General features: G+C 30.7%; 3 protein-coding genes across 3 annotated transcripts in view; 2 read left to right on the top strand and 1 right to left on the bottom strand.

Moving 5' to 3' along the window:
• LOC136976091 (glycerol-3-phosphate dehydrogenase [NAD(+)], cytoplasmic-like) overlaps window positions 1-20,673 on the top strand; it is a 71,553-nt gene extending 50,880 nt beyond the window's left edge. Inside the window, exon 7 of the mRNA XM_067271305.1 lies at window positions 20,489-20,673. Within this exon, the coding sequence (XP_067127406.1) occupies window positions 20,489-20,590 (102 nt within the window). The 3' untranslated portion in view covers window positions 20,591-20,673. The remainder of the gene's footprint in view (window positions 1-20,488) is intronic.
• Window positions 1-22,996, top strand: part of LOC136976092 (S-adenosylmethionine synthase-like) — a 274,541-nt gene that overhangs the window by 102,626 nt on the left and 148,919 nt on the right. The gene's annotated exons all lie outside the window — the stretch shown is intronic.
• LOC136976128 (uncharacterized) lies at window positions 11,623-12,410 on the bottom strand. Its single transcript, XM_067271340.1, has 2 exons — window positions 12,017-12,410; window positions 11,623-11,937 (listed from the first exon to the last, which is right to left on the bottom strand). Exons 1-2 carry the CDS (start codon window positions 12,358-12,360, stop codon window positions 11,742-11,744), a joined length of 540 nt encoding a protein of 179 aa, XP_067127441.1. The 5' UTR covers window positions 12,361-12,410; the 3' UTR covers window positions 11,623-11,741.

The raw sequence follows: 22,996 nt of genomic DNA on the forward strand, positions 1-22,996 counted from the left end.
AATTGACTTCTAAAAACAAATCTGAGGAATGGTAATGGATATTTGCCCCAAAAAGTTTTATTGCTAATTTAAGTTTTATTGTATGTTGTTTATGTTTACATTTTACATCTTTATCATTACTTTTCAATTTTGTTACATTTTTTATGTTATAAGTTTGTGAACTTTAGTTTATTTTAAATACAGTAATACCCCGAACTTACGCAAAGGTGGGACCGAGCGATAACCGCGTAAGTTGAATTCACATAAGTCGGGGTATAATTTCACATATAAATACATACAAATTATTTTTAATTGAGGCTGGAGACTAAAGAAAACAATAATTTAGAAAAAAATGTTTAATAAAATCTTAGATAATACATATGTATAACAAATTATATTATTAAAATCGTAAACTGAAGTTATTTTGATGTAGAAGGCTTCATAAAATCTAACAAATTCGTCTGACGGCTCAAAGATTTTTTTCTCCTGCAAAAGTTCCTCGTAGCATGCTAATAATTTTTTTTATTTCTCATTTTATAGAAGAAATGTGCTCTTCATTGGAATCTATATTTTCTAAAATTTTTAACCCCTTTTCAATTGAACTGAGGCCTTCTGTCAAGTTTTCACAGCTTTGAGAATTTTTTCTTTACCTTTTTATAATTGTTCTGACCATTGATTCCGATAGATCAAACTTCCTTGCCAATTCACAAATTTTCATTTTTGTATCAAAGTCTTTAATAATGTTAACTTTACATTCCAAAGATAAAGTTTTTCTTTTCTTGTTTGATGCAGAGGAATCAGTTCTACTTCATTTGGATGACATAGTAGAGTCTCTCAAGTCTCTGTAGATATAACAAACACAGAAATAAATAACACAAAATAAATTGTAGCTATTCGTCGATTCCGTGTGACATGTTTGAACATGTAAGCTGAACAATAGTATGGGGGGGTGAGTAATCAAGAGTTGCGTGGTGCTCAAACAAAAGATGAATCGACGAGATTTGAAAATCGCATAACTCCGGGTTCATGTAAGTCGGGGTAGCATAAGTCGAGGTATTACTGTAATTACTAGAACAATAATTCTTTTGTATATCTATATTGTATATTTTATTATGCAAATTAAAAATTCTTTTTACTCTGCAATTTGCTCCTAGAATCCTCTTATCTATAAAGTTTTATATTCTGATGAAGATAAAGATAAAAAAAATATTTAAGAAATTTTCATAACCACCTTATGCTTGCTGAGAAATATTTATTTATATCATCAGAAATGTTTTAAACCTAAATTCTATAGGTCATCATTATGATTTTGATTGTTAAAAAATATTTATCTATTTATTTCTTCTAATAATTTAATTACTAGAATAAATGGTTTTCTTCTTTACTTAAAATTCTGTAATAAATAATAAAAAATTCATTATTACATAAGGGTGTTGTCCATTAATTAAATGTACTACAGTCAATTCTAGAGGCCAATGGATATCAATTGTATTCTGTAATTGTTTTAAAGTTCTGCATGAAGAGTTGGTGATGGACTAAATACATCCAAAAATGATACTTGTCAAATAAATCTATTGGTTTCCTCAATTTAGCAATTTATTTTTCTTATACCTTACAAAAACAAACTTTTAAACTAAATATGTAATTAACAGTTTATTTGTTGACTATTGAAATGAGAAAATATTTCATTGATTTTTGTTCTTCTTAAGAAAAAAGTATAATATTTAGTATTATACAAACAGTTGACAATACATTTTACAAAAATTAGGCTTGTTACAAATAATCAACTTTTAACGAATTTAATTTGAAAATGAAAACTTCAGTTTAAGTTTTAATCTTGTTTAAAAAATTTATAAGTACTTTGTAAAAGGATAATTGAGTTTATATTTCAAAAGTAATTTTATTTTTTTGGAAAAGAAAAATTAAATTATTTTTAATATTTTGAAATATTAACTCAATTATTCTTTTAAAAATTATTTACAAATTTTTTAAACAAGATTAAAATAGATATAAAATCAAAATTCCTGTAGTTATGACAAAATTTCACTTTTATTAAATTGGTTTTACTGTTTTCATTAATTTACCATAAAAGTTGTACTCTTGAAAACTTTTTATTGTAAATGATTTTTTTTTTCATTTTTGATTCTTTTCGTCTTGCAATTATCTCCAACGTGGCCAAGCCCAAAATGAATGTTACAAAATGGTGATGAATTTGATCTAACATAACTGGATCAATCTTCTGTAAAAATTAACTTGAACTCATATTCTCCAGATAAGCTTTTAGTGCCTTTTCTATCTGGCTGTTATTATAATGATGCCAGCTATGATTATATTTTGATTGACAGGTTTTTAAGCATCATAATTATTAAGCATTATTGTATTTGAAAACATCTAAAGTTAATAGATGAATCACACAACTAAATGGAAAAATGTTCAATACATGGGAGTGAAAAATTAGATATACAGTTGTTGTTATGGAAAAAACATACAAGAGAAAATAGGAAGAAAAAAACACACAGGTGTATATATAATATACATGTGTATATATAATATATAATAGCCTGGCCCACAAAGGGGGTGATCAATGGTGATGAATGGAGCTTGACATATCCAAACTTATCAGCCATGAAAAATTTCTGTTTCTTGGGTTTCTCATCCAGATTTGATTCTTAGTTCTCCTAGTTGTCTATTGATAGCTACACTGTCCAAATTAAGCTTATTATTCAAAAATAAGCTCGTGAATTACTTTTTATTTGAGATGCAGTTAATAAAAATATATTGAAAGACATCATAAAAATTAAAAAGGATGTAGTCCTACATATGCAGGAAAAACTATTTATTGTACAACTAGTTTATTTTGAGTTAAACAACTGTGAATCATTAATACAATCAACAGTTAATTCCTAGTTTATATGATATTGAAATAAAATACTGTAATTGTTGTTTTAATATTTTCATTCTGTATAACGAAAGCAGTAAATGTGTAGATTAGTGAGTCCCAAGCAGTGCACCATGATACGAATTAAAAAACTGAAAAGTAAGTAAAAATTAATGAAAACTGTACTTCTTTGCTTTATCAATTAAATTTCAGACATTTCTATCAATTGGGAATCATAGAGAAGGTATTTGAGAAAGCTCCATGATCAATCTGTTGTCCAGACCTGTAATATTTAATAATAATGCTTATCACAACTTTCATATAATTGTTTAAGTGTGCCCCAAATCCCAAAAGGTTGGGAACTACTGGTATAAACAGTTATTTTGTATTCGTTCAATAGCAAACTGATTAGCTGGATTACTATGCAGTAAAAAGTTCTAAGAAGTATCCACAATAGATTCAGGTTTGAATCCAATCTGAACTTAAATGAATTTTTCATGAGTAATTTGGATTGGACTTAGTTCTCTTTCACTATATTAATGAACATAATGGCCCTATTGTCATTTGGTAAATTTAGAATAGTCATATCCTAGTGTATATATGTTACAAATTAAATTCAATACTGTATTAAAATGTTTAAAAACATTATTAATTTTGTGTATGCATAGTATTGCTACCTGTCCTTGCTTGGTAAAGATAGTGCTTAAGTTGCAATGTCCTTCTATCCTTATTTAGTGACAAAATTTTATTCCTAACAGTAAAATGGATAAAAAAAGCAAAAAAATAAAAAAAATAAAATAAATTTGAACTACTGCACTAACAATCAACTAGTGCAGTGATAGTGCAGTAGTTCTCAAAGTTATCAATCTGTGGACCTCTTAAATCAAATTACAGATGAACCATGGACCACCCATGACTCTGTCCACTTCTTATCCTTTAAATATCGCCTTAGATAATACATGAAAATGTTTCATCTTTGGCTGAAAGCACAGAATTGCATTTTGGGAAAATAGGTTGGTCTGCAGACCATTTGGCAGAAGCTTGTGGATCATTCTTTGAGAACTAATGATCTATATTACCTAGTGTTTCTCAGTTATGCAGGCTGGATGTAGACTTGTGGCCCTAAGCTATAATATATAACAGCCCTTCCCCTTTATCAAATAATGATATATACAAAAAATATGAGACTGTAAGCTTATAGACTCATAACATGAAATTTTAAGCTGCAAGCTTGCAGCTTAAAATTTCATGTTATGAGTCTATAAGCTTACAGTCTCATATTTTTTGTATATATCATTATTTGATAAAGGGGAAGGGCTGTTATATATTATAGCTTAGGGCCACAAGTCTACATCCAGCCTGCATAACTGAGAAACACTAGGTAATATAGATCATTAGTTTAGCTTATGTGTAAATCTGACTTTGCAACCTTATAGAGAAACTTTTGAAAAGAGCTTTTCTGGGAGGTGTCACAAGACGTTTCTTGAAAACTTTTGCCTGTGGCACATTAAACTGGGGGAGCTGCCACCCACTATGATTTGTACACACCTTATCATCATTGTTCTTACTTTGGAAAACCAAAAGATGGCAAACCTAGTATAATGTGTAGTTATTAGAAGAGAAGCAAAGAAACAGAGATTGAGACTGACTGACTCAAAAAGTCAGTTTATCAAGATATATTTTTAAGGTTATTTTAAAACTGATTAAAATTTATTTAGAATAGCTGCATGCTATTTTTCAAGATTCGGCTAAATCACGAATTTCGTGGTGGATACGACTTAATCACGAACAATAGCGTGCAATTGTTTTAAAATCAATATAACCTTTCCTGAAATTTTTAAATATATATCTTGGTTAACTGACTTTTGGGCCCGAAAGTCAGTTATGTAGACCCCGTATTTCACTCTCTTTATATGATATACGAAAAAAATATATTCTTTAATTATTGTAGTGATTTATAAAATCAAACGTTTTCTTTAATAGTTTTTGAAATTTATTTGAATTTATAAAAAGAAAAGTGTTAATTATAAATTAACGAACAGTTAATGAAAAGATAATTATCTGTTAGTTTTAAATGACTATTTGAATAAAATTATTAATGAACTAAGCAAAATGTAGCAGATGATGATAAATTATAAGTAACGATTTGCTGGTTATTGATTTTTCATTACCGTAGGTTAGATTTTCAAACAGGTGGTTTATCTTATCATTTCTAGCTTCGATGATTGTAAAAGATCATCTAAGATATAAATGTAAAATTTCCAGACTAAAACAGCAAACATTTATTTTCAGTAGAATTTTCGATCCAATTCTAACATGCGACTGGCATAGTGATTCCTCTGGGATCTTATTCTTGAGTAGCTATGTTATTTCCTGTACAGTGCATTGCAACATGAAGATGCACTAAAGCAGCGATTCTCAACCTTCTCAGCTCCGCGACCTCCAAATAGTAAACATAAATTTAATATTTCGCGACCCCCACCCAAGGAATAACAACAGTAAGCCTTACTATTACTAATTGAATTTTGACTGTAATTATAAATGTAATTTTTTAAAAATATTATATAATCACATTGCACTAATTTTATACATTAAGAAAATACCGACAGTATAAAAAATGTAATACAACTATTCCTATTATTTTATGTCGCTGCGTTTATAGGACGGATATGAACATGCATGTATGACGTGTACATACATGAGCAATTTACAAGTTCCAACTTGATGTGTATGTGCTCTTTGTAATTTGATCTCATATAATACTCGCTGTGAGAGCATGTTTGAACATGCATATGGATGCGTTTGAACAAGTCGTGCTGTCACTAGTATAAAAGAGGCGCTGGCGATTGCACTACTTCAGTTAAGTTTCGAATGCGAAGAGTGCGTCTGGTGCTTTTATTTTAGTGTGCGGTCAACCGTGAAACTGAATTGTTTTTTTAAAATTTCTAATGCGAAATGGATAAATTTGTGAAAAAAAACGAAGTGAGCCATGTAGTACATCCAGTGAATCGGTTGGTAAAAAGACAAGGTTGTACAATGACAGTTATTTAAATCATGGTTTCACCTCATTGAATGAAAAGCCATAGTGCGTTGTTTGCTCTCAAGTTCTCTCCGATGAAAGCGTGAAGCCATCAAAATTAGTTCGACACTTGGAAACTAAACATCCGGTTCATAAAAACAAACCCTTGGAATTTTTCTAAAGAAAATTACATTCCTTGAGAAATCAACAAACCTCTATTTGTAAGTTAAGCCATACTGATAAAAGTGTACTTGAAGCATCTTATCTCGTAGTATTAAGAGTAGCTAAGATGTCCAAACCCATACAATCGCTGAAAACCTCATATTGCCTGCTGCAATTGATATGGTCAGTGTTTTAATAGGTGTGGAAGAAGCAAAAAAATTGAAAAACATTCTGCTTTCTAACGACACAATATCGAGGCGAATCGATGGCATAGCTGCCGATGTTCACAATCAGATAATTCTGATTGCGAGTGAGTTCGAGTGAATTTTTTAGTATTCAATTTGATGAATCAACAGATGTAGCAAATATGTCTCAGTTCTTATGTTTTGTGAGGTATGAATGCGAGAGGGACACATCAATCAAAGTAAATATGTTGTTTTGCAAAACAGTACCGGGTCATGCAACAGGACAATGTCTTTTTGATGTTTTTTATGAAGCTACGAGAAACTATACTAACATAGATTGGGCAAAATGTATTGCAGTATGTAGCGATGGTGCAAAAGCGATAACAGAAAAGAACAGTGAATTAATGAAAATATTAAGAGATCGTCTTATACCAAGGGCGAAATGGACGCACTGCTTTCTTCACAGACATGCTCCTGTCACAAAAAATATGCTGGAAAATCTCAATCAAATTGTTTGTGAAGCTGTAAAGTTGGTTAATTTTATTAAAAGCCGACCGTTACAGAACAGGCTGTTTGCTAAACTATGCGATGAAATGGGCGAAAATAAAAAATGTCTTCGTTTTCCATACAGAAGTTAGATGGTTACCGCGAGGGAAAGTGTTAACCCGGGTATTGGAATTACGAGATGAATTAATAATAATTTTCCAGGATAAACAAACACCATTCTCGTTGTTCTTACAGAATAATGAGTGTATGTTGTTTTTGGCGTACTTAGTTGTTGTATTTTCGCATTTAAACGACTTAAATGTGAATTTACAAGGACAGGATAAAAACATTTTATTAATGACAGACAAAGTTCATGCGTTCATTAAGAAGCTTGATATCTGGATTATTCGCCTTTAAAGCAAAAATTTGGATATGTTCCCACTCACTTTGGATTATATTGAGAAAAATTTGAATGAACAAGACACTATTATTCACCACAGTTTGGATTGCATGAAGATGCATTTGCGTGAGCTAAAAACTCAGTTGAAGGAGTATTTCCTGGAAGATAAAAATGATTTCTCGAAGAGATGGGTACTGAATTCGTTTAGTGAAAATGTTGTTGCCGCTGCTAAGTTACCAGTTGAGATTCGCGACCAGCTTATCGAAAACACTACAACTGCAATTTACATCTGAAGATTTAAATACGTTTTGGCTTGCTCGTCGACATGAATATGGAAATTTAGTCACAGAAGCATTGAAAATATTAATCCTTTTCGCCACGTCTTATCTCTGTGAAAAGGGTTTCTCGTTTATGGTTGCGCTAAAAACTAAATACAGGAATCGTCTTTGATCACTCGAAAACAATTTGCTTATGTGTTTCTAACGAAAATACACGTATGGAGAAAATTTTAAATGAAAAACAAATGCAACCATCTCATTAATTTCTTTTCTTTACATGTGCACTTATTGTAAGTAAAATGTTTATAAGTTTATAATAATTCAAGTTTCATTATTGTTTCACGACCCCCAAGTTGAGAAACGCTGCACTAAAATATAATCATTCAGTTTTATAGATTTATAATTAAATGTTAGAAGTTATGCAAAAAATGCTGTGAATGCAAATAAAAATTAGGTTATGATCCCCCTCCACTTAACAGTGAAAGTTATAAGTGTAGATTTGAAATATATGTGAGATTAGCCGATTGGAGTGAAAGAATGTTACGGCGGTCATACTGTCTTGTGGGAGTGGACGGACTGAGACAGGTTACCATCAAAAACCGTTTAATAAACATAGAAATTTCCTTACAATTTGCTCTTGTTTGATGAGGTAGAACCACACAAAGCGCGAGAATAATTGTCCAAAAAAAAGAGTTCGACAAAAGTTCGTGTCTACGCGACTTGTAGTTCGACGTGGACGGCGAAATATCCGTGGGTCCCGGGGCGTAGAGCACGTCCTTCGGCTGCTTCTCTCCGGGCGAACCGACGATCTGGAGATAGCTAGAAGACAGCAATTGAAGATGCTTCCTCCGGGTCCGAAAGGGGTCCTTTTTTCAATGTTTCGGGAGCACACACGACCAAGAGAGGAAAATCACGCATCCAAGAACCAAAATGTCCTTGAAAACGATAGTTTTATAATGTGTTTTCTCCCAAGTTGCCTCTCCATTGGTCTCTCATTGTCACCTGGTGCCAATTCGAAACCCGATGGAGGTTGCGGGAGAGGTCAACGTCGCGGCTGAATATGATTCCTCTCTCGTCGCGTGTTTCTCGACTTCATTCCTTTCCATTGTTTTAAATATTTCAAAAAAAAAAAACTTCCATTGTGTAATTTAGACTTTTGCCCTTTGGGCGATTGCAGAGACAACGTTTAGAGGCCGACGGCGGTTTACAGATCGGGTAGACCGCGGGTCAGAAAAATTTCATTGCAGAGACAGAGTTTCACGCTTGCCACAATGTAGACAGCGATTAGAAACAAGTTATTTGACCTACTTTCTAGACTCCCTCGATAGCAGGTTTAGAGAGCATTTTACTTGAGTATAAGACGCCATATTCATTTGTTGGTCGTATTATAATGGATATTCTGAATTTAATACATCTTGCGAACGGGACGATTCAAGAACATTATTCATCTCGGCAATTACGAAGAGAGAGGGTAATGCGAGATCGGAATAATCCTATGGAAATCTATTCCGAAGACGAATTTCGAATTCGGTATAGATTTTCTAAATCTGGATTCGTTCGCATTTTAAATCGTATTGGCGACGAAATTAAACATCTAGATGGAAGAGGGTTGCCGTTAACTACCGAGCAACAATTATTGACGGCATTACGATTTTATGCCACCGGAAGCTACCAGAGGGTAGCCGGTGATCTTATCGGAGTTCACGTCTCTACTGTATGCAGGTATCTATCAAACTATTATTAAATAAATTTAAAAAATTGTTTTGTATAGTGTTAGAGACGTTTATAAGAATGAGGTCTTATTTAACGTTTGTATAAGTTATATATTGCATTTTTTATTAATTATCGTTATATCCTTATCAGAACCATCCAAAACGTTTCAAAGGCATTGGTTCATTTGAAGAATGCCGAAATTGTATTTCCGACAGAATCGGAACTTCCATCTGTTAAACATGATTTTTCGGTATTGTCGAAAGATAACTTTCCTGGTATAATTGGGGCAATTGATTGCACCCATATACCTATCCAGTGTCCTGACAGCAGTAGAGCACAAGTTTTTTATAATAGAAAATCCTATTATTCTATTAACTGCCAGGTGAGAATTATTTACATATATCATCATCTTTACTTAATTATGAGGTTAAGAAAATAACATATTTAAGTAAAATTTCAATAAAATACAATTTTATTGTTCTCCACAAATATTTTTGTAACTAATTTATTGTAGCTTAAATGACTATTAAGTATGCAATGGCCTATATATTTTTCTAACATTTTAAATTGTTATGCCTTGTTATGAACAGTTATATTCTTGACTATTTCTTTGACATGAAAATAAAAATATCAAATAATATCTTTGATATCTCAACCTGATAACTTTAATGAAAATATATAATTGATGCATGTTTAAATGTATATTTTAGGTCATCTGTGATGGAAAAATGAAAATTAGGAATATTGTTGCTCGGTGGCCAGGTTCAACACATGACAGCAGAATTTTTTCAAACAGCAGTATTAAAGAAAAACTTCACCAAGGATATTGTAATGGATATCTTGTTGGTGACAGTGGCTATCCTTGTTTGCCGTACTTAATGACCCCATTTCTACATCCGCAGAATCACGGCGAAAGACGGTACAACAAAGCTCATTCACGAGCAAGAAATATCGTGGAGAGATTATTTGGGGTGTGGAAAAGACGATTTCCCTGCATAGGAAGTTGTCTAAGAACGAAATTAGACAACACGCTCAATATAATAATAGCCACTGCAATTTTACATAATTGGGCCATTGATTTTAAAGAGGAGGAGTTTCTGATTGAACATTCAAATGAAGAGAGAGAGGAAGAAAGTTCAACAGTGAATGAGCAATCAAGTTCAGGGTCTGCTCTTCGAAGATCTATTGTACTGCAACATTTCACTTAAATGAAACAGTACTGTAGAAATTTCACAAAAGGTCCTTTTCAGGACCATACAATTTTGATAAAGAGTGAGCCTATCACAGACAAAATAATTCTCTTTTTATTCATTTTAAATAAAAATATTTCTTAACATAACCTATGTAACAAATTAAATAAACATTCATACAATTGTTTTATTCATCCATATTTCCTCAAAAAGATTTAAATTATGATTTCTATGTTTAATGTTTGTTCTACCATATATTTGGTTATTTTACACTAAAATTAAATACATAAAATGTCAACATAAATCTGATAATGTGGTTAAAAACAGTTTTAAAGTCATTATAGAATTTATTCATAGAAAGCTGAGCTAAAAATATAAATTAATGTCTTCATTTTATTTACAAATTTCAAAATTTTGTTTAAAACTTACATTTTGGACTTAGCATATTACTTAGATATTTTACAATATGGAATTTTCATATTTTATTACTGATTTTTAATCTGTTCTACATTCTGTTACAAAAGTATAAGGAACACCATAAATTTTGTGATTTTTCAAAATTTATTTAAACTTTTTGATAGAAAACAGTTTTATATGTTTTAAAACATATTTTTGTCAGCAATTACTAAATCAGTTTTACCTCTCCATCCATTCCACTCACCTCCAAAACCACCCCAAATCATTACAGACCCAGCCTCTTGTTGCTGGCTTATTTTAACGTTGCTTTCTCTTCTTAAATTATGCCAATATGAAAACCCATCAGGGCCATCTAAATTAAACTTCTTCTCGTCACTAAACATTATTTCTAACCATTCTTCAGTTCATCCCATCTTGTCATTAGCCCAGTTTAAATGCATTGATTTGTGTTTGGCAGTTAAAAGGTGGTTTCAACTTCATTTTTAAATAAATTACATTGTCATTGTTTTTTAAAGTTCTCCAAACAGTCACATGAGATAAATCTATTGGTAATTCAGCAGCAGCTTGCCTTGTTGACTTGCTTTTATTAATTATAAGCTTAAAAACTTCTCTCTCATTTCTTGATGTTAAACATTTAGGCTGTCCTGACTTTCTTTTTTGCCCATAATTTTTACCTTGTTGGAAAACATTTTGAATAGCATTCGTACATCTATTTACAGCAACAGAAATTTGTCTCAGAGACTTGCCTGAACCACTCAAATAATAAATTTTATGTATTTCTTGCTCCTTAAGTACAGTTCCATCAGGCATTGTTGAAAATGTTTATATAACATTCAATAAAACATTCAAAAAAGCCACCATGACAGTTAAAAATGATGACATCTCACCCTAGTCATGATAATTATAATCTTTATTTTCTTATATTTTTTCTTTGATATTCTCCCATCATCTAATTGTTTATTAATATGATATGACCACTCTTAACTAAAGTTGTTGGCCCTGAAAAGGGCCGTTTTAATATTTATTAAATACATTTAGTTATTTTCTAATAATTTTAGTTCTTGCAGAAGTTTCAACTTTCTTAATCTTAATAACTCTATGTTAAGTTGTTCTGCTTCTTGCTTTTTCCTCTCTGTATCTTGTTTTATATTCTCTGTATCTTGTTTCATTTTCTCTGTTTTTATGCCCTCCTCTATTAGCTGGATTTGGGCTTTCTCTAATGAATTAATGCTATAAATATAATATAAATCATTATTTTTTAGAAAGTAATTATTAATATTTAGTATTATTTTATCTGAATATTATTTACCGTTGTCTTTTGGGTGGTGGTGGATCATCTGCCACGTTCACATTTTCCCTGACAGCTACATCACTTATCACTACAGGTGAAAATATTGCTGAATTAGAGTGTTCATTTGTAGCTGTAAGTGATTCAATATTTTCATATGTAACGATAAGTGGCGATGGTGGATCATCTGGATTGGGTAATGGTTCAATACTGTCACCCAAAACAGATAAAACCACTTGTGTGGAGGGATTCAATGATAATGGTGCTGGTCCTCCACCTGTTATATGTGCAGCACGTCGGTTATTATCTGCCTCTTTTTTGGCATCTATTTTTAATCGCTTCCAGCAACCTATAACATAGATCATAAGATATACTTTTCTAGTAAATTTTTCTTAAATTAAATATGCTATTTTAATATTTGTATATTTACATAATCTATTAATCTAATAAATAGAAGTAGGGATTAGTAGGATACGAAATCTTGATTCAGAATAGAGTTCTACAATTCGGACTTTTTCTCCTTAGTCTTTCACATAAATATAGATTGTACAAAGTAATTTTCATTGTAATAAATTTAATGTAGGTGATTAATAATCGTAACTTTCTATTTTCTTTTTATTAAAATTTTGAATTATTATTCTACTTTGATATTATTAATGTTAAAAATATTGGTAAAAAATATTAACTAACATCTTATAATCTGAAATGAATATTTTACATTCATACTTGCCTTTCAATTGTGCTATTGTACGAGCTGCTCTACAGGGAAATGACGAAGAGAATTCGTTTTGAATCTTCTCCCATGCGGTTTTTTTTGACGCTAGAGTACGGTTATCATACCCCTTCTCTTCAATTACGGGATAATTTTTAATAATTTCCGCCAGGACGTTCTTTTCTTCTTCCGAAAAGTTCCTACACGTTTTCGACACAGTCGCCATGTTTCTGACGTCACACGAATAATCTGATTGGCTGAATTACTCCTAAAACAAGGGAGTAATGGCGAAGAAAGTAACAGCCAATGTTTTGCCGAGATTCGTTTAGACGACGTTCAGAAATAGACGGTCGTCGTCTTTGCAATGCATTTTTAACCGCGGTTCAGCCAGCCAACGTCTATAGGCCGTTCTGTTGTTAAACGTCGTTTAACGTAATCTCTGTCTCTGCAATCGGCTGTTTATGTTGTAAAGGGAGATTTTTAAGATCTTGTTAACACCTCCATTCGGACCTCCCAGTCGACCCCCGTTCGGGTCCTCACATATATGTAATTTTTTACAGCGTATTCTTAAAGTAAATCCAGATTAATACTAATTTGGATTTTTACATTATCATTTAAGAAATTGTTTAACAATATGCTGCATATACTTGTACTTGTAAAATTGTTGGATTTTATTCTGTAATTATTGATGATTATGTTATTGTGTATTCAGTTAGAGCCGGATTTAGATATTATGTCCGTAATCTATAATATGGCTGTATAATAATAGGTTTTTCCTTTCCACCAAATAATAAATTTAAAAGGAGTAAGCGATTAAGGCGTCAGCCCATCGTTCTGAGGGACCCTAGATTAAATCAAGGCGAGTACCGCCAGAAATTTTTCAGGATTGTTCTGTCCCAGATACGTCAAACCTCTTCCTTCACGGAGAGGGCAGAGTGGTAATCCGGTTGCCCCCATGTGGTCCCAGCCGAATCCTTTGGGGGGCACTAAGAAAGCCTCAATACACACAATAAAGTCATAATACACAAAAAAGTCATAACTTATTCAGGAACAGCTTTAAAATAAAGGTAACGTTTATGATTTTGTTGTTTTTTTCTCCCCTTTTTCCACTAGTGGCCCAGTGGATAAAACCACTGAACACTGGTCGTGGGTTCGCGTCTGGCCAATGGACTAGCCACGTGGCGTTTTCTTCACGTCAATGACTAAATAGGGGCCAGTTTTCCATAAAATACCTCCCGAGAGGCATCCCCCTCGGCGGATCGCGTTGACTTATTCGAATAAAACCGAACTTTTTTAAAAAAATTAATATAAGAAGCGTCTTAATGCACTGCGAATATTTTAAAAAAATTTGTTTTTCCATCCGGAATTGATCCCAAGTCCTCTAGAGCGACAGGCTACCACCTTGACCGCTCGGCCATCCGGCAGTCCATAGTTTTGAGTTGTTTCCAATTCTGTATAGTAAAACACTATATAACTGTATAGTATAACACACTGTAGACATAGATATATTAGATATGGATACTCAGAGTATCCATAGAAGTTTTGAAGTATGAAAGATATATTGTAATTATTCTATATTTATCGGTATTTGTAGATTTTAATGAAGAAATTTGCTTGTTTTGCCTGCCTCACCCGCTTTGAATCTTAAAAGTTAGTATATCTGTAATACTTTCTTGCCTTTTAATTAATACTATGAGAATAATTTTCAGAGATTCGAAGCATCTAATGAAAAGTACAATCGATTATTTTTAATTTCCCCCATCGTGTGATTTTGACATACAAATATTTAACAAGATGATGCTCATTGAATAAAAAGTTCTAAATGAAAAGAAAAGAAAGGAAGAAAGATCAATAACAACGAAAACTGAAAATTCAAGGATCGACGCATATAAAATTAAAATAATAATAATGTATTAAGGAACGTTCCGAGATAACTTTAAAAGAAAAGAAAAATAATAATAAAGCTTGTTTATCAGAAAAATAGAAAGGGTGAGAGGAAAAATAGGTAAAATATTTTGGTAAGGCCTAAAATAAATTGATAAAATATGCATTTATAAAGAAGTAAAAACGTGTTATTAAGAACATGTAGGTCAAACTATCGCTTTGGGAGACCGAATCAAAGCCAACAAACCCATGAATTTTTCATGCAAGGTCCGTCCTGTATATATCGAGCTCACTTGCTGGCCGAACCCGCGATGGTTATGGAAAGAAAGACCTTTTAGTGTCTACAGGGTAGAAAGAGTGTAAAAAAGCACTAGCTCTATAAACACAATAGATCAAAATAATAATAATAATAATCTTTTTAGAATGTTAATAATAAACTAATAGTATATTTTGTTAACCCTAAAATTCTACAATAATATATTTTAAATGATTTATTGTCTAATTTCTACCAAGTGATTTATTTGCATTACTTTTGTTTAGTTGTTAATTTATTTTTCGATATTGGTAAATGTATCATTTGCTGTAGAAAAAAAAAATGTGGAAAATAACGGATTTGGAAATTATACGAATATATTAAGATTAATTTTGCTTTTAAATTCTTTATGTAAAGATTTACTCCTGATAATGTCTGTTAAATATTTAATTAACGTTAACATGTATAAGCAGTGAAAATGAGAATTGATTTTGAAATGAAACCAATTTCTTCAGAATTCCCATTTATGAAAAATTCAATTTCAATTCGAGAGTTCTAATGAACAAATCATAAAAAGAAAACGCGAAAATTGCGTAACTATCCGAGAAAATAAAAGTGCGAAAATACTTTAATAAAGCATTGTTGTTAATTTTTCCGTTTAGAAAAAAATACTCGTTTCTTCCTTTGTTAATTAAGATTTTGAAGTTTTTCTTTTTTTTAAATTAAGCTTTAGAAAATGTTTGAACCGTAATTCCAAAATCAGATGCACTGGCTGAGTTGGTAAATATTAAGTCGAGAATAGGAAATTTGCCGATAATTTTTCTACAATTAATCACATTTTTCTTTTTAAAAATAGTTTTGAAAGATTTTTCTCTTGGCACATCGCTTGTGTGTGGCGTTGCCTATCTAATTCCATCTATCCAATCCAAACCTGGAATGGAAAACTCCCGGGATCAACTCTTCGGTAGTTGGCATTCTTACAATATTTCGAACTTATCACCACGTATTTTTTTAAACCAATTCTTAATAATCGAATTCATTCGATGTCTTTTACATTTGTACACTTCTTATAACAATCGTTTTTCGAATGATTTTATAACGATATATATATCGTTATAATGATGTAACTAAGGTAATTGAGTAACATTCTCCTAGAAGTGACAAAAGGAACATGATTTATTATGTATCTCCCAATCTGCCTTGATTAGGCGTTTATATACTGTACTTTTAACAAATACAAATATTGGCACATATATATATTTGTTTACATTTACCCAGATAAAATCATTATTTTTTTTACAGCACCAGAGGGTGAGATATTCTTTGCACAACTATAAAGGAATTATTTATATCTTTAATCAAACTTTTGTTTATTTATTTTTTTTTACTTTGTTTATTCTGAGTTATAATCAAATTTTGTTTATTGAGAATATTTTGTCTTTAATTATTGATAAATAGGATAGTTTTTAAAATTAACTCAATATAAAGGTATTGCCAATTTCTTCATTGGCAATATCAAATATAACGGATATCTTCGAGTATTTAGACTACAAACGCTCTTCGACTATTGCTTGAAGCTCCGAGGATAATTAGGAACAGACTTTACAAAATCATCACCTTATGAAATACAGTAGAGCGTCGATTATCCGATGTAATCATTTTTACTTTATTTAAGGTGTTAAATCAAGCAAAAAGGGCCGTTTTTGGTTCCCCAAATCTGTTTTTTTTTTCTTTTTTGTTAATTAAGGCTCTGAATTTTGAAAGAAGTCACTTGTTTTGTTTTACATACCGGTACCGTAGTTTTATTTTATTGGGCTTCAATTTATACGTAATAATGCTTATCGCCTATAAAGGGTTTCTTTCGAGAGGAATCCGAAAGAGTAATATATCTCCCAGAGATTGAAAAATATCCCTTGTTGGAATGTTTTCTGAAAGCAACATTGCTCCGATCTACCGTAAGCTTCTGTCGAGCTAGTGTTAGGTTTTATAAATTACAGTAGAAATTGAAAGGAAAAGCATGATTAACGAGTCATAGGTTTCTAATGAATCGGATGCTTCACTATGCCTAAGCATGGTGAAGCGTTCGATACATGAGAAACAGCGTTGACACGGTTAGAAATGCAACCTCAAGCAAACTTTTCAACTTGTGACAAGGATTTAGCAAAGTGGAAAAAAACGAGCAATTATTTATTGTGACATCGTCACAATGCCGGGCTGCAATTTTTAATTTATTTAATTTAAAATATATACACTACACTTCAAATATTAGTGGCGGCTTTCTCCTGTACATCATAATTTTCCTTTAACAATATTGTCGTGCCGGTCATCTATTAACTGCTTTCGAGGGAAAACTTTTAAATAACGTGACTTCTGGCTTGCATCGGAAATTCGTATATAGTTAATCCCGGCCTCTTGCCCCTAAGGTTTCCATGTCGTCTCGGATTTCATTTATCTAATTCCGTTCTCGAGATTAAAGAAAGACAGCCGGACGACAGTGGGAATTTTTATAGGTCTACAATTTTTTCAGGAATTATTCCATAGTCGATTTCGGATAATTAAAGTTCTATTGTAATTTACAGTCCATTGATAAGATTTCATGAAATTTTGCATTGTAAGTCATTATTTAGTTTTCAATTATTATTATAATTAATAGGGCTTGATTAATTCACCGTAATAACGGTGAATAATCGAGCTTTACTTTGATTGGGCTGCAGGTTTCCAATTGCAGACCTATAAATTGCATTGTCGTCCGTTTGTCCGGCTTTCCTTCCTTAATCTCGAGAACGGAATTAGATGATAATCGAGACCAAATATGGAAAGCTTAGGGGGCGAAAGCCCCGATTAACCATATTCAAACTTCCGGAAGGGCGATTATTTAAAATTAAAATATCATTAAAAATTGCAGTCCGGCATTGTGATGTCACAATTTATTTTTATATAAAATTATGTAGTCCTATACATTTTTTCATTGGATAGTTTTTTATTCATTTCGTTTTCCTGTCATCAATTATCAGTAAAATAATTAAATCTATATATATATATATATATATATATATATATAATACGATTGGTTGCACTTGCATGGTCTACTTGGTATTTACTATGTGGTTATCGTTATTCCGTTAACACTTTGGATTTGGTACAACGATGACCTGTTTAAGAAAAGTTTTGATAAAATATGTTTGTTAGAATTTGATAACAAATGTCAATCAACTTAAGATTTTTATCGTAGAATGGTGCTTACTCCTTTTTACACATGTAGTGAGCGTGTTATAAGAAAGTTAAATGTTTTGATAAACGATTTTAAAAAAGGAAACAATATTGCAGGGTTTTAAAAATAATTTTGTGTTAAAAACTCACTCAAATTTTACAGCAAAGTGAAAAATTAACAGTTAAATCTAGAATAAGTGATTAAGTTTAGATAGCGATAATAATAATAAATAATGTAATTAAGTAGATAAGATTTAACACTCATATTCTATAAGAGCCAAGAAAATAAAAATATAACACAGGTAAGGTGAGGCGATCAGTCAAATTTTGACACTTGAGCCCAAAAATTAAAAAAAAAAAACTTTACAAAATTGTATTATTTTTTTAATCTCTAGACTGGACGAACCAAAACCCCCCTAACAGGTTTGTGGTTCATCCAGTGTCGAGTTTCAGAATTTTCTATATTTGTGGCATTGATTTTATTAGATTTTGGTGGGGTCGGGTGTCGTATCTCGGGTTGGTTCGGGCATTATGAAAATTTTACTCGCTATTGGCATTTGCAGTTTTTTGAAACGCTCACCTCTACCCTTAAAATTATATTATTATTAATTATTATAAAAAAGGAAAAAGGGTCAAGAGATTTTTATTTAAAAATAATAAAAGAAGTAAATTTTAAAGGTTTTGTTATTAATTTGTTTATGTCGTATAATTGAAAATGATCGGACTTCTTTCCTGGTCCCGTTCGATTGACAGGAATGTATATTAAAAAAAAAAAAAAAAAAAAAAGCTACTTGTGCTCGACTGAGATTGTTTTTTGCGGTTTTTATTGAAAATTTCTGTAGTAAGGTTGTTTTAATGAAAAATCTAACTGATCCTTTAAATATAAGTTTGGCTCTTGGTGGAATTTCTTTTTTGAATTGGTATTATATTATATGGTTCTAACATTGAATAATGAGGATGTATAATATAAGTATATTAAATTTAAAGTAACCATCATACCATGTTATTTATCATCGTTTCCTGTTTATTAAATGAAAAATACATTTGAACTTAGTAAGAAGGAAGTATTTTGATATATTTGAACGATTTCTTTCTTGATTCAAGTAATAAGCCAAATGTATATTTTATTAAATATTTGACGAATAACTCAAATAATTTTGGCAAGAGCTCATTTTAAAGAATAAAATGTTTGAAAACATTGTACTATGAATATTTAATTCTTTGAATGGATTTCATCTAAAAAATCTATACTGTAGATGAGATTCAAGACTTCAATGCATGAATACAACTTTTTTGTCGTAGTTTAAAGGGATCAAATGTTTCTGAATTTTGAATTTGTTTTGTGACTATATTTTACATGATGATAATGCTAAGAAGAAAAGGCATTTCATCCCTTCTAGTTTAACTATGCATTAGTATACTTAATATTTTCTACCTTATTCTAGAGATAAAGTATATACGAAACTTTCATGACGCCATTCTAAGATTATTCTGTAATTTAATGCAGTTTTTTATCACTATTGAAAAGTTGTTTTTAGTTTACTTGTGTGTTACCAGCTAACAAGAGAATGCTTCCATGAAAATATCAAAGCTCTAATTTATCCATAATATATGATAATAGACGAATTAGGATAGGGCTTATGGGGAGGAAGAAAATAAGATGTAAATATCATTAAAAAATATATTATCATTATCTTTTGACTCTACAAAGTACTGTTGGCCTACTAAAAACTTAAATTTCCAAGTTAACATGCATACTGCTAGGTGATAAAACACTTAAAACTGTTTTGAGAGAGATCAAGAGCGACATGGGATCTATTAAGAGGCCCAGTAGTTTACCGGGAAAATAAATATCATTTACTCGAACAATATATTATTTATTTTTTAATGGACGATATACTTCAGAATTATTTGAGATGATAAGAGTATGCTTAGCTAACGTTTTTTCATATAGTTATTTCGGAATACAAAATCCTTACTTTATTGAAAAAATCAAGCAAAGTGTTTTTCGCGTATCATAGTTATGAAATTAAGATAATATACAGAAAGGTTTTTCTCCCCAGAGAAACAAAATGTAATCGAGTTTGCCGTTGAAGACTGTACAGCATTAATTTATAAATAGATTTAGACCTTATTTTAGATCAAACTTGTATAGTATCTTTCAATATCACGTCTGAAACACATTTAAAAATTACTTTATTGTGTCGATTTTGATTCTAGAATATTTTAATTATATTTCGAAGCGAAAAATTACAATAAACTAATTTTTAATTCTACTCTTACGCATAAAAAGTAATAGAAACTATACTTCTGTTAAATGTTTCTATATGATACATTTTAAAGCGAAGATGGCCAATATTAAGTTATGATAAAAGAGAAAATTCGATGTAAAAATTATTTAAATTCCCCAACGTCCTTATTGATTTTTTCGCAGGCTCTCACACCCGATCAGTGGCAGAAATATTCACAAAAAATACAAGTTTCACCTCCGTGTCGTGGAGGAATGGCTCTAGAAAATAACAAGGAGTTTGTCTAAATTTCAAGAAAAACATGTAGAAAAATTACATTTATTGTGTAAATATTTAATTTAATAAAAGAGACAAAGAACCGTACTTAAAATTGTATCAGTGTCTTCTCTCCTCTTCATGGAATTATCAAGTTAATTTAGATAGAATGAAACGATTAAAAATAAATTTCGTGAATTTTATAACAAAACTTCCGAGGAAAAATTTGACATTTCGAAAAGTTATTAATTGCTCTCTATTAAATTTCTGTTATTGCATTAATTCGTATGTCATTAGAATCATTTACATGATAATTACCATTTTCGTCTTTGTTTTAATTGTGTGCGTACCCAAATGACTTCCATTATCTACGGATATTTTTTAAAAAGATCCAAAATTTCTGAATTTTACATACTCGTATACACTTAACATTACGGCAATTTATCACAGTTTCACAGTGATGACACGCATTCGGAATTGTTTAAATCTAGTTTAATTTTATCAAAACTTTTCGAAATAATTAACTCTATTAATATTTTTATTGCTTTTCTATATTCTTTAAAAAAAAAGGAAAAAAAACTTTAAATTTAAAGTTATATGCAATTAAAAGACAGCAGGAATTTTGTGTGTCTCTTCCCTTACTCTCTTTCACACTAGAGGAACATATTATACAGGCATAGATTGACGTTAAATTGACGTATAAGTACGTACTTTCTTCGGAATTTCTCATTGTAAAAACGAAGAGGTGAAGTCAAATTTACGTGCATCATCTCAACCGGTCGAAGACCATAATAAAGAGGTCACCTAAACAATTAATATTGTGTTGCTGTTGTGCGAATTCGATCTTTTTTAAGGCTCTTTCCCGTCGATTTATATCATCGACGACAACTGGTTAGTGCACAATTACGTAAAAATTTGACGTCATTCTTTAGAATTTGAAATATGACTTTAAATTGACGCTGCATGTATACACTATCCGAACTAAATGAATAGACCTTGTGCTACATAATGTGTCGGCGTGAAATCTTGACTGCATTGAAACATTTCATTATTTCTATTTTTTTTTTTTTTTTTTTTTAACTTTCCGCTCTGTGGACCCCAAAGGTCCGACATATCAGGGACGAAATACCCGTGAAAAATTCCTGGGAATCTTCGTCCTCTCGGATTTGATCCTGGGTCCCCAGAACGGTAGGCAGACACTTAATCGCCTATTTCCATTGGAAAAACTCAAACTTAATGACGCTGTATAAACGTCATTAATTTTAATAAGAATAAAAATGTTTAATAAAGATTAAAAGGATTAAAAAAAAAAAGAAATTGATAATGGGTTATTTCCACGACGTTGTTTTGAAGGTTTTCGTGAAGAAACAATTTACAGAAGGCATTTTCATCGAATAAACAACATCTGCTTATTTTTTTAAAGAAAATAAACAACATTCTAACCAAATTAAAATGTATTAAATTCCTTTCTACAACTTTATTAAATATTTAGAATTTATTTGCCTTTAAAATATTTTAATTAATTCGAACTTTTATTCTGCTTTTTCTTAACCGTAGGCGGACATTCTCAATTAGTTTTCGTTAGCTTGAAACTGCTATAAAACATATAATCGTCTCTAACAATTAATAAATTAGTTTACGATAATATAATATGATTATTATTTTAATTAGTTAATTATAAATATTCTTTGTTAATATCTTGAATAATAAAATATTCACGATTGTAATTTGGCTAATGTTTACCACCCGAGGTAAAATTTATTATTAAAGTTACATTATGTAGTTCATAAAGTATATTGATATTTATTATGTCAACAGCCGCCATGTCAGTCGAGCGGTTGTTGTTGTTCTTTAACATTTCCTTAAATTAATTTCCGTTTAATTATCCAGGCAATAAATTAGTTAAAATCGTTAGAAAATAATTGTTTAATGTCCACACGCATTCCAATCGCTTAATATCGGATTTTATGCAAGCCGTAAAGTGAATTTTATGCCGACCTTTCGTTTCGTCTTTTTAGTATATTTTAAGTTGTATTTTATAAGTTTTAAGAAGTTATAAAAACATTTTTTAAATTTATTTATTAAAAAATAACAAAGTGCAATTCACATAAAATCCAATATTTAGTGATAATTATGCAATTATCACTTAATATTGGATTTTATGTGAATTGCACTTTCTAATTGTGTTTTTAATATGAAAAAAAAACAATTTATTGAACTTATTCAAAATGAATTTATATTACAATTTTATAATATATTTGTTTCTTACTTCATTCTTAAAATTTCATATTGCATTTTATATAAAACTGAAAAAGTAATTTTGTAACAAATTTTTAGCTTGATATAAAACGAATAGATTACACTTCTTTATAAACAAATCAAAAATATAATTTAGTATCTTAAACTAAAATAAGATTCTTAAACGGAATAATATCAAT

This window comes from Centruroides vittatus, unplaced genomic scaffold (assembly GCF_030686945.1).
Source record: "Centruroides vittatus isolate TY-2023 unplaced genomic scaffold, ASM3068694v2 contig_393, whole genome shotgun sequence".
In the NCBI taxonomy this organism is placed as follows: domain Eukaryota; kingdom Metazoa; phylum Arthropoda; class Arachnida; order Scorpiones; family Buthidae; genus Centruroides; species Centruroides vittatus.